The 13,587-nt window shown below is 42.2% G+C and overlaps 1 protein-coding gene across 2 annotated transcripts in view; it reads left to right on the forward strand.

The window, feature by feature from the left end:
- Nucleotides 1-2,144: 2,144 nt before the first annotated feature.
- The window catches only part of LOC118416587 (sulfate transporter-like), a 26,367-nt gene continuing 14,924 nt past the window's right edge, over nt 2,145-13,587 (forward strand). Inside the window, exon 1 of one of the 2 annotated variants that reach the window (XM_035821741.1) lies at nt 2,145-2,390. In XM_035821741.1, the coding sequence (XP_035677634.1) occupies nt 2,335-2,390 (56 nt within the window). In that variant the 5' untranslated portion in view covers nt 2,145-2,334. Of the gene's footprint in view, nt 2,391-6,708; nt 6,800-13,587 lie in introns of those variants that run through there. The other variant, XM_035821742.1, reaches the window with a different exon arrangement.

Genomic DNA, 13,587 nt, shown 5'->3' on the forward strand with positions numbered 1-13,587 from the left:
CGTCGTTGTTTGGTTCTGTCACAGTCTGCTTGAAAACCCGACAACATTTAAATCGTACGACGATTTGTGACCGCGCCGCTGTAACAGTTATATACTAACCTGAATGCCTTTATTTGCTCTGGGGTTTAAAACTTCACGTCCAAGTGCACTTCAGCTTTGTTCCACTGGAAGGCGCGAATACATGTTGAAAACAGTCTTCAATGTATAGCGCCAACATGTAGGACGTTCATACAAAAATGTATAACTATAATGGTCCAATACGAGTTGCTTCATCAATAAAGCTGAATACAAAATCATCCAATTTCCGCATACTAGCTTGTTTCTGCTGTTATTGTATTTTGTCTGTTATATGAAGACTAGTAAGCCCGAATGGTCGTTAGTTCATTTTTAACCGCGGGGTAACCTATGTACGTTGTAACAGGGTCAAGGTATTCGGGAATGTCAAGTCGACAGACTGTGGTTTCAAAAAAACCTACAATACCTTGAAAATATTGCAGTTTGAAACCACCGTCCTTTGACTTGATATCCCTGAATACCCTGTTTTTAAATACCACGGATATAGGTTACCCGGCGGATAAAGGTGAACTATCATCATATCCTACCAGACCGCTGGTGCGTGCATAAAATTCCACTCTTCGGTCAGGAAGGTTACTCTCTAAGCAGAGGTTAAGCCCGACTCTTTGTTGACATCTTTTTTGTTACTTGTGCTGTTTTTGGCTGGTGGACAAAAATAAGATAAAATACCCGATAAAAGCATATAAAAAGACGCCAGAACGTAACCTTTGCTTGGAGAGCAGGCTGAGTAGCGAAAAATAATGAAAACGGACTTAAGCTATGGTAGCTGGCATCAAGACTTAAACTAGTACATATAACGTTAGATATACAAACTAAGAATTGTATGAACCCCAAATGGTTTGGCGACGGCTTTGGTCCTAGCTGTCAGGTATATCATAGGGATTCGTACGACATTCGTGGAGAAATGTTGTTCGTGCGACGGTTTTCAGTATCGCACGATCCCTTGGTCCTTGAAAACACCCGTCCTACGATCGTCCATGGCGTTGAAGTTCTGTCTGAATATGACACCGGATATAAATGACACAATGACGACACATCGCGCGGTCATTGACCTCTGATGAATGGCAAGCGGCCAGCTGACTTGAGGCACTACTCTCCAAGCAGAGGTTAGGATGTGTGGTTGGCGGACATCAAGAAACAGTACAAAATAGAAGAAAGTCCAATAAAAACGACAACAACAAAAAACACGTCCAAAACAGGCGGAGCCTATCCTCTGCTTGGAGACTATCAAGACACGACAAGACAATATAAAGTGATACAACAGTAGTGCGTAGTATACCAACACTTCCGGTTAACACACCCTTTCCCTCGCTATTCTTACTTGCACAGTAACCAAAAGGACACCAAACCGTGAAAAGTTGCGGAAGGCGTAATTAGGCCACAGCAAGTAAATTTTGTGGACGACATCATGTGCTCATTAAAAACAAAAACAATAATTTTTTCCCCTCCGGAGATGGTGAACATCAAAAGTACCAAAATGGGAAAATAAATCATATTGTACTTGATTGTACTTGATTTGTCAAAGTACGTGGCACTACACGTAGTCATAACCGCACTTGTAGAAGTAAAAATAGTTCGATAGTTAAAGTAGCACCTGCCATTACTGTAGTTTTCTGCTTGTGATACTAATTTAAATAATAAACTAATACTAAAGGAGTCGAACCCAATAACCCAGAATCTAGAGTAAGCTTTTACTAGCTTTAGACTAGAGTAGACACTTGTGATATTGTTTTTACACTGTTTGAATATTTTATGTTACCTGCTAATTGCCCACGGGCAATGATTTGCAATAAGCTTAATTTATACTAATCTACCACACCACCTTCACTTTGTGCACCTCTTGAATACAACAGGAAAAAAAACACCATTTTGTCGCTACAGTTATTTTTATACGTTTACGGTGTCAATTTTGAAAATCTAGCCGTTTTATCCATCTTGCTTTTTCCGCTCTCTGACATTAAATTTGGAGACTGCATAGGATGTCATCCATCAAATTTATTTGCTCTGGCCTTACTTGTCATTTCAGTAATCACACGACCACTTCCTATATATCACAACGCACACTGGCTGCCTAGTGTCACTGACGGCTTTAATTTTGTCTTCTAAGGATAACTTTTATCGTAATCAATACGCAAGAGTTTCCACGTTCTTGATATAATTTCAATCGTCGTTCAGAGGCGGTTTCTTGGTCGACCGTCTTGTATTGGTTATCGCCAAGCTGCCAAGCTGAGGTGCTAAAATTTCGAGTCCCCGAAGCGAATGCCAGTAAACCTGGACCTACCACGCATCACAAGCAAGTCGGGGGAGGTGGCCTGGTGAGTTCACTTCGTTTTTATGTTAACGTTAACCATAATCACTTAATCTGTTAATACGCAAGGGTTTCAACGTTCTATCTTAATATTATTTTAATCGTCGTTCAGAGGCGGTTTGCTGATCCACTGTCTTGTATTGGTTGCCGCAAAAATACAAAAATACCCTGACTAAAAATCACGCTTGTACCTGATCTTCTAACCGGTCTTCCATCGGTTAGCCCGAGGAGGATAGTCCGAACATGTCCGGATAGCGAGATATACTGTGAGTCTGTGACACAGGCTGCCAAGCCGAGTTGCAAAAATTTTGAGTTCCCGAAGCGAATGCCAGTAAACCTGTCGTTATCGAGTGCAAAGTAAACATGTCATTTTGTGAATGTCATCCCGACAGTTACTTTGCACTGATTGGGCAAGTTTACTTTGCACTGATTGGGCAAGTTAACTTTGCACTGATTGGGCAAGTTAACTTTGCACTGATTGGGCAAGATTACTTTGCACTGGTTGGGTAAGTTAACTTTGCACTGATTGGGCAAGTTAACTTTGCACTAGTTGGGCAAGTTAACTTTGCACTGATTGGGCAAGATTACTTTGCACTGGTTGGGTAAGTTAACTTTGCACTGATTGGGCAAGTTAACTTTGCACTAGTTGGGCAAGTTAACTTTGCACTGGTTGGGTAAGTTAACTTTGCACTGATTGGGCAAGTTAACTTTGCACTGATTGGGCAAGTTAACTTTGCACTAGTTGGGCAAGTTAACTTTGCACTGATTGGGCAAGATTACTTTGCACTGGTTGGGTAAGTTAACTTTGCACTGATTGGGCAAGTTAACTTTGCACTGATTGGGCAAGTTAACTTTGCACTGATTGGGCAAGTTAACTTTGCACTAGTTGGGCAAGTTAACTTTGCACTGATTGGGCAAGTTAACTTTGCACTGATTGGGCAAGTTAACTTTGCACTAGTTGGGTAAGTTAACTTTGCACTGATTGGGCAAGTTAACTTTGCACTAGTTGGGCAAGTTAACTTTGCACTGATTGGGCAAGTTAACTTTGCACTAGTTGGGCAAGTTTACTTTGCACTGGTTGGGCAAGATTACTTTGCACTGGTTGGGCAAGTTAACTTTGCACTAGTTGGGCAAGTTAACTTTGCACTAGTTGGGTAAGTTTACTTTGCACTGGTTGGGCAAGATTACTTTGCACTGGTTGGGCAAGTTAACTTTGCACTGGTTGGGTAAGTTAACTTTGCACTGATTGGGCAAGTTAACTTTGCACTGGTTGGGCAAGTTAACTTTGCACTGATTGGGCAAGTTTACTTTGCACTGATAAAAGAAGTTTATTTTTTTAACGATGAAAACAGGGGAGGTATTGTCGAAACGTCTGTAGAGAAGAAAAATAAGGCTGTGTTATAAAAGACAATGTAAACCTGTCTACCAACATTGATTACAGGATGCTGATTCAAACACTTGTTTGTAGACTTTATATGTGGATCATAAAATATTCTAATTATGCTCGCAAAAATCTCTATCATCAAAAACTTTATTATAAGAATGAAGTCCTCATTTGCATAACTTGTATGTCATGGAGTGCATTTCTGTCTAAGCTACCTGCTTATTAAAAATCATGGAAATACCTTTATTTGGTTATCCTAGCTCATTGGAAGATTTGTTTTAGCAAAAACGCCCTGCAGTTCCAGAGCAAGCCACTAGGAGGCTCAAAACTACACCACTTACATACAGTATTAAATCAAAAGCTATCTGACACCGGAAGTTCAACTGCAGTACCAAGGTCATACACTACAGGGCCCAGAATCGACCTTGACCTTCGTCTTCCCATGGCATACCCACATACCAACTATCATTGCAATCCACCTACTAGTTATAATACGGGAAACACCGACAGACAGGCGAACAAACGCACACACCGTCAGATTAAAAACTACTAAACACCGACAGACAAGCGAACAAACGCACATACCGACAGACTAAAAACTACCTAAACACCGACAGACAGGCGAACAAACGCACACACCGTCAGACTAAAAACTACTAAACACCGACAGACAAGCGAACAAACGCACATACCGTCAGACTAAAAACTACCTAAACACCGAAAGACAGGCGAACAAACGCACACACCGTCAGACTAAAAACTACCTAAACACCGACAGACAGGCGAACAAACGCACACACCGTCAGACTAAAAACTACCTAAACACCGACAGACAAGCGAACAAACGCACATACCGACAGACTAAAAACAATACCTCCGTTTTTCACGGAGGTAACAAAGAGTTAGTTACAAAGGTCACAGTAGGGTATCAACATCCTGACCATGGTGTGTCATCGACCGTTCGGTTTACTTATCGACCGTTCGGTTAACTTAAGCTAAGGGCACAACCCGCCGTACGTTCAAATACGTGCTGTCTGCGTGTCAAAACGTGGGCAATCTTTGGGGATCCGTAAGTGGTAAGTACCGCCTACGTACGAACTCGTGGGAAATCCGATGGATTTTGGAGCACGCAGACACGCCGTAGAAGGCAGCTTTACGTGCCAGTACGGGCGACGCGCCTGCCCCGTGTACAGCCTGCAGCTGAACGTTTTCAGAAATACGTGGTGGACGTGGCCTCCCAAAAAAAACGTACGGACAAGATTGCACATACGGCGGGTTGTGCCCTTAGTATTAGTAGATGCAGGTGGGCGTTCCTCCGCAATAGGTTACCTGTTAACATTGTATGGTGCTGAAAATAGCAGTACTGCATTACTTGGGCGTTAACCGTACGTTCAAGTACGTACATACATGTTCAAGCACGAATCAATCTATGTCTTGTTTGTGTAAATTTGGTTAACCCGGGGTCAAAGTGTCAGCAGCGACCTTCGGGTTCAATTTGTGGTCCAAGGTCGTAGACTTTCAAAATCCCTGGAGAATGTACAAGTAGACTACAAGTCAAAGTTTAACGCACAACGATTGCATCAGATTCAATGTCATCAGGCAAATAGCCCGTACATGTATTACTAACAACTACAAAATATCCACACTAGTATATTACTTTAATATAACATCATTGCCCAATACAAAATATAACGTTAGTGGCATAGTTTCGAATTGCAATGACACGACTTCTCTTTTGTATAGCATTACATACAGGGGAGATTGGAATATAGGGAAATTTGGAATTCTCTTAGGGGAGATTGGAATTCCAATCACTCCTTGTGGAGTCCGGAAAACTCCTAGGAGTTCCAATCTCTCCTAGGAGAAGTTGGAATTTTACCAGAACTCTCCTGGAATTTCACACATCTTACACTTAATATATAATACTAGATACAAATCTCTTAGATCATTTTTCTCATTGTTCTAATACCAAGAATATCTGTCACAGTAGCCACCTATATGATCTACTGTGATAATTTTGTTCAAGTCCCTTGTGAGTAGTGGATAATCTCCATGCAGATTTACCAGTGGCATAAGATAGTATCAAAGCTGGCTAAGGAGTATAGCTGGCCAAAGGACCACTGGTAGCCAAACACACTCCTAGGCCGGCTTCACTCCTCTGCTGGCAGCTTTTGATACTATCTTAATCTACCGTAGGATCTGCTTGGAGATTACCCAGAGAAGGCCACAGACCCCTATCCAATCAGAATGCGCTCCGAGTCGTGACGTCATTTTCCCGCGGGTCTTGGGCCATGTATGGAAAGATTTTACCATATACCTGAAGTCGTTTGCCACGGCAATTCTAATACCTCACTTAGGGCATGCTGATTTCATCATATGTATCACATCCTCTGGGAACCCCAAAAACTGATGCGAGCGTGCGAATAAAAAAGTTTGGCCCAAAAAGTTGCCTTAATTATGAAACCTATGTGGGCAGAAAGGTTAAACAAATGACTATTAAAACACACTAACTACGGTATACCGACCAAACGATTTTTCATCTTGGTTCTTTCACATATCCTTTTCTTGATTTTGGAATTTACTTTTGCATTCTATGACATAAGTATCCATTTTCACAATCTACTGCATATAGTTGCTCATTTTCAGGTACTTAGTACGAATAAAAGTATGATTAAAAATTTTGGGGGATGTTATCCATATAATCTAATCAGCATGGCCTTACCTACTCTACAGGCTACAACAAAATAAACTTTTTTTCTCATGCACTGATTAACGTGGCACACAAACAACGAAAATCCGTACTGCAAATCCAATTAGGTGATGTAGAATCGGCTTCTTTTGATCTCCGCCAAATCTGCCCCTCATTGGTCAGAATCGCGGTGTCACGTTTCCACCCCCTCGTATTGGCCAATGAGCGACCGATAGGTCACGTGACTTCTCACTCAACCTCAGGTTGATATATACGGTCCGTAAGGTCCAACTGTAATTTAATTGAGCCACTTTTTCAAGCAAGACAGACCACCTTTGTATCGGTAAGTGCAAGATATATTACACTTTTCCTTAAGTTATTGCTAGCGTAATAAGAATACACTGCCTACATCTATACTAGGTACATGTGTTATAAGAGGTGTTTATTTTTGCATGAATGGCATACACTTTTCTGATATATAACTTCGCGTGGTCGGTTGCTACAATTTCGCGACACTTTTAAACATGCGGCAAGCTTTATTTTCACCGTCCAAGGTGAGTATATGCAATTTTCGGTACTGTAAGGAGGTTTTCTTCTCGCAGATTTTTCCCCAAACATCCTTGGCCTAAAAACGGGTACATTTTGTACGCGTGGACCGATGGGTACCCTAACGTTACATAAGTGCGTGTAGTCGGCAAGCACAAGCACACAAACGCAAGTTTTTCCCCCTTTTGCTCACATTACAAGTTCGAAACGTTGTAGAGACTTGTACATTATGTTTCGAGATACTATAAACTACAGGGATATACTAAGCTTTTACTAATGAAAAGGCGCTGTTGTGAGTGAAATACTTCGGTTGTCGTGTAGACTGTCATTTTACGTAACTTTCTGTATGTTTAGTTTGCATAACCAGTAAACCGTCTTTAGGCGTAACACACCAGTTTTATACAGTTGCGCGTAAGACCAGACTGTAAGTTTTGATCCACCCACACCGGGAAGGACCCGGACTCTTTTTTCATAAGTGTGGTGGGTTCTTTAACGTGCTAAATGTGTGAATCTCCTCAAATACGGCAATGTCCCATACAAGGGGACGTCCCTAGTTGGAGCAAGGACGTTACATAACGTCCTTTGCCGGAGCTAGGGACACACTTTCTTCTAAGTCGAGTGGGGGACGGTTTAAAGTGCGGCGTAGGCGCAGGTATGGCTTGAATGTGTAAAGTGCCTTTCCCAAGGACACAACATTGGTCTCTGTAAGATTATTCGAACCCAGAATCTTTAATTTGTCGACAAACATAACCACAGAAACCATTTTGTCACCTTCGTTACATAAAGATAGGTATGATCAAGGACCCCTTGCATCCTTGGTCGTAAGTCCTCCTAGGGGACGGAAACTCCAAACAACAAACCTGCATCTGCTGGGGCCGTCTTACATACAGTTGCCCCTGTAGGACTTTAGTGCGCCAGTGGACGAGAGGGTGGATAAGGAAGTGCACACCCCTCCTTCACCTTAAAAAAACCCCCAAGTGCTGGCCAGGCAGACTGGTCGCCTTTAACCCACCCTGTCTGCCTACCAATAACCATTGTCTTCCGAGACAGACAGATGCCAGCAACAAAGATCATATTTATATTTATATTTATAACGTCCTTGGTATGCTAACCCACAAATGTGGAGCTCTACCATGATAACGCTTCAAACAAGTGAGGGACAATATGTCGTGAGGTTTTGATTATTTGTCGCGATAGTTTTATCATTTTAACGAACATACAGCCACACATGTACCTGTACAGACATTCATAGAATATACACCCCTTATTATAATAGCGAATGTGAAGCTGTGTGTGAGAGTGTTAATTTGAGTGAGAGTGGTCTATTGTGTGCATATCCGTGCCAATCCCACACTGTTAGTATTACGTATCCGTTACGATTGCAAATGCAGTGTTCTAAGTACAATATTAAGAAAACCCCTTGTCATTCTTCAATAGCCATTTTGTACATTGTTGTATATTCTGACGTTGTTGAACGGGTCATGTATACGTACAAACTTTATACAAAGCGTACGCTTGGTACATGGCACTTGGACGGAGCGTAGACATTGCCAGTTTTTGTACATGCAACAATGACTTAGCTTTTTGATAAAACAAGTTAAGCTTATTTGCAAAGGTACAATACAAAGCTCCGAGTAGTCTACGTCTTTTCTGTGTAAACTTTTCATGATGTGCACTCTGTGTGCTCAACACGTGCACGTAGCGTGATGGTAAGTCATATTTACACTCATCACAATGACTATGCTTTTCTTAAGCATACGCTAAGCTTATGTGCTAAGGTACAAAGTTCTGGATACTCTACGTAAATTGTGTGCAAACTTTTGGCGACGTTTGCGAGAGGTACTGACGGCAGCGTGGACCTAGGCCTAGAGTTAGCATATGCAAGCATGACTGGACATTTCTAATCTGGGGCAGTAGCAAAAGAGTTCAAAGTGTATCGCACGATCAGAACTGGGCAAATTTACTCCATGCGTATGTAGTAAGCGTTACGGATAATGCAGGCGCGCGGACGACTGTGACTAAGCGCGTTTGAACGTGAATTTGCGTTTTTTTGTGGTCTTTGGCCATTCGGATCCAGAGCATGAAATATCCCCAAGACTTTGGTCAAGGACATCTGGCCAGCCGCATTTGTAATACCCCTGTCACAATGGGCAAAACTCGGACGACGAATCCTCGAGCTATATGTTCGGCAGTAATGCGTCCGGTGGTTTCTGGACCAGAGCGCGATTTTTTTGGGATTGTTGGCGATTTTTTCGAAGTCGGCCGATGTTCGCTGTGCACCGATAAATGTTCTTTAATAACATCACTTGTCGTCGGCGAAGGCGCACGTCCGTCAGTCGGACGACATTCGCCCGAACCCGGGCCGACTTCCTTTAAACTAGGGTTTAATTCTTACATTGTGGCTCCTGTGGTAGCATGTGAACTGGGTTTATCACTCACTCACTCACTCACTCACTCACTCACTCACTCACTCACTCACTCACTCACTCACTCACTCACTCACTCACTCACTCACTCACTCACTCACTCACTCACTCACTCACTACTCACTCACTACTCACTCATTCACTCACTACTCACTCACTCACTCACTCACTACTCACTCACTCATTCACTCACTACTCACTCACTCACTCACTCACTCACTCGCACGGAATCTCCACAATACTAGTTTATCACATAGTTAGTTTTCTACAATCATTTCTATTCTGCCCGTGTATTCAATTGATTGGTTAAAACATTCCCGATCCCACAGCTAAAAAACGATTGAACTAAGTGCCGTTTTGCGAGGAGTACCTTTTGTCTTACCTCATCCGCATGTAAGAGGAGGTGTATTCCCAGAAATAGGACAACCCCCTGGACGATTCCATGCATAATAGTTTTGGCTAGTCCGAGACTATGAGACATGTACAGTACCTATCATTGAAGTTATTGAGTCAATGGTATCTATGTCATGCAAATGGTGTTACATAAACTATTTTTAGTTCTGGTACATCGGTAAGCCAACACGTTGAACGCTCTGGCACTACGTAAACATGATAAGCGACGTTAAAGATCAACAGACACCGTGGATAAGGGTTGTGTTGTGTTCGGGTGATTGACACCTTGTTGTCGTAAAACAAAATAAATGTGTGTGTTTTGTCGCCTGAAGAGTTTTATAAATAATCTGTATCTTATCTCAAAACAACAAAAAAAATGGAAAGGGAACTTTGTTCGGTACAGTTCTTTGCCCTATTCGCTGTGTGTTTGTATGTGTGTTAATGAGTGTGTGCGCGCGTGTGTGTGCGTATGTATAGGTGGGTTTACACCTGCATATATTTTCAAGTGCGCGTGAGTTCCGCATGAAATTTTGTCAATACGCGGACGAACGCCCAACATTTGGATTTTTTTTGGAATAAATTAAATTATACGTCGAGCCCATCTGGCGTTTGAATTACGACTTCAGCGTTTTCATTTCGCATGAGATGCGTATGATTGCAACTGAAATGCGCAACAAAATTTTCCGTACTGCGAATAGATTCGTATGGGGTACGTATGTTGGGCGTTTTCCGGACGCACACAACGTCTACCGACCGCATGCCTGACGCACCTGGTGCTAACTGCATTCCAAACGCATTTCAGGGGTGTCAGAGGAACAGTTTGTGTTACATATACTTTTGTTTGCGAGCATTGCCAATAGAGTATTTTTGTTAGAGGAACCCTTTGTACTACGTATGCCTTTGTTTACAGGCAGTGCAAGTAGAACATTGACAAGTAAACAGTGAAGAGGTTTTTTTTATTCATTTGCGAAGCAGTAAAGCAGTGACACTGTGCTTTTACAGAAATGTGGGCCATCATTTACCTTAAGAAATTATGTGCACTGTTAAGATTGTGTTTGTTTTCACTTTGTCCTTAATGATTTCCCCTATCATCTTAGTATTTCAACTACTATAAAAATCACACTCATACACACCACAAAACGTATTCAAGATCTTTATCAAACACGTAAATTAAACAATTATGAAACCTTACGCCCTCTTTCAAAGTTGTAATATGGCTCTATATTGTACCTTTATATCATGTGGTTCTACACACAAAAAAAGGGCCATTATCAGCAAATTAAGTCAAATATCTGTTACACAAAATAGCACGTGTGTCACACAAATTGACCCAATGCTTGAACAGGTTCCTCTACATCTTCCCGTCCCTGGAGGCTCTGTTGGGACCAGTGTCCTGCATTCATGGTGTCCTGCAAGTTGTGACCATCTCTCCATGCCCCCGGTACAAATTCGTCAGTCCTGGCCTGGATCTGACATCAAAAACCGGAAGATTCCAAAAAATCCCTATCGACCAGAGGGTTTGTCCATTCTGTCCAGAGCTAATAGAAGACGAATATCACTTTATGGTTGTATGTCCCAAATATTCCGATATACGCAATCCTCTATACAGAAGGCTGTCATTTTGTACACAATGATTTATCCAAATGGACCTGAAGTGCAAATTCAAATACATAACAAGAGTTCGTAGACCTCAGGCCTGCATGAAATGTATTGGGTTTCTGTAGACCTATTGGGTATTTTTGCCTTTTTGTCTGTGGTACGTGGTTGGAAAAATGAGCTTTTTACCGTGTTGGTTGTGCACTATGCAAAAGTCTGACTCTGAAATTCCATTTTCTGAATTTGTAAGTTTGGACATGGATGAACATTACTTATTTTGGATTTCTTAAGTATGTAACCAACCACAGTACTTTGAAGTTGTTGAGACGCTACCTTTTTTTGTCTCAGATGGCCCATGCACATGTAGTTACTCTGTCACATGATATACTAGTATCTTCCTATTTCAATGTACTGACCTAATGCAGCTGCTAAGTCTCCTTGGTTTGTGTTCTTCCAATGATATTCATTAAAGATTTATTTCTGGGGTGTTATTGACTTGACATCGGAATGTTACTTGCATAATTTGACCAATGATACTTTTATCTGTAGTTCCATAGACATTAGACAATATGAATAGTGGTAGCCCCCATGCAGCAGCAACAGTTAGTCCCCAGGGTGGTATGATATTTTCATTCAATCCATCCAACCCAAACCTAAATCTCCTGTAGTATCTAAGCCAAATTTAACAGCATAATTTACTATGAAAATGTCCTTGTCAATCCCATTTATAGATGGCAAGCTGCTGGCAATGTAGCCTGATTAAATCTCGCTTATAGCAGCCCGCCAAACATCCGCCGGCCCGCGGGGAGGGGCCAGTTACAGCCCTGGACAGCGGAGTTTGTGTTACACAGACTACTGGCAATGGAAGCTTTGAAAAGTTCAGAAGCTGTTGTAGTCAGAGCAAACACCCAGCAAACATCCCCGCAAACCAATGAGCAGTTGCTTAGAAGGGGAATTTCATCATATATTTGCCGCGACAAAGTGCAACCAACGATACTGAATTTAAAACAGAACAAAGCTAAGCCTCCACCACTTAACCCTGCCTGTACCATAGATTAAGCAGGCCCAAAAACCAAGCGAATATGACTAGCCCATAACAACAAATTACCTGTATACAGTATGGAAATGGCATTACGAAAGAAACAAAAAGAAACACAGGACAAATCATACACATACCTTTCTCTTATGCCCACACTCTATACAGTTCTCCTCCACATTAGAAAATTGCATCTTCTTCTGTTTAAGTTCAAGTTCAACCATGATTGCCAACAGGGTAAAGGAACTTGTACCGAAACTTAAAACTCAGTACTATACAGCTCTAGAAACACCACAAAGAGTAATAAGCAAACTCCAATTATACCTGACCAACAGATATATAATCTGGCACACTCCCGTCATCTGGCAAACTGTCAGTGCCACTAAGTAACCTGATACATTGAAGGTGGCCCAGGCCAGATGATGGTTCTACACCCAACCATAATCTGTTTTTAAAACCAAGCAGATATTGGGAGGATGCCCCAACCACACAAAAACAGGATCAACCTATACAGTATCAAGTTCAAGCACTAGGAGGCCCAAAATCAAACCTGACCACCAGGACACCACAAACAACTCACGTACCAAATAGCAACACAATGGTACCTTGCGTTCCGGAGATACAGCGCACGCCCCGTGCCCGCACAAAAGGTAACCTAAAATGTCAAGTTCAAGCACCAAGGGCGCCAAAATCAAAATTGAGCATTATTCAGCCACCGCCGACACATGTGCCAAATATCATCGCGCCAGCACCAGCCGTTCAGAAGATATAACTCCGGAAACACCCCTCTCGGACACAAAATTCGACTTGCCGGGTCAAGTTCAAACGCGACAAGGCCCAAAGTCAATCCTAGGCAACAGGCAACAACCCCCACCCATGCACCAAAAATCGTCGCAATCGCGCGTATCGTTCCGGACACACAGCGCCAAAAGTGCCCCCAAAACACCAAAAATGCCACCTGCAATGTCAAGTTCAAACGCCAGGAGGCCCAAAATCAAACCTGAGTGTTAGGCTACCACCCCCAATCCACGTACTAAAAATCGTCGTGCTCGCACCATCTGTTCACGAGATACAGCGCCCTACATCCCCGGCTACCGAAAAGTTCCCACCAGCATCAAAACCATACCTGCATAC

The sequence above is a fragment of the Branchiostoma floridae genome, chromosome 5, assembly GCF_000003815.2.
Source record: "Branchiostoma floridae strain S238N-H82 chromosome 5, Bfl_VNyyK, whole genome shotgun sequence".
Taxonomy (NCBI): Eukaryota; Metazoa; Chordata; class Leptocardii; order Amphioxiformes; family Branchiostomatidae; genus Branchiostoma; species Branchiostoma floridae.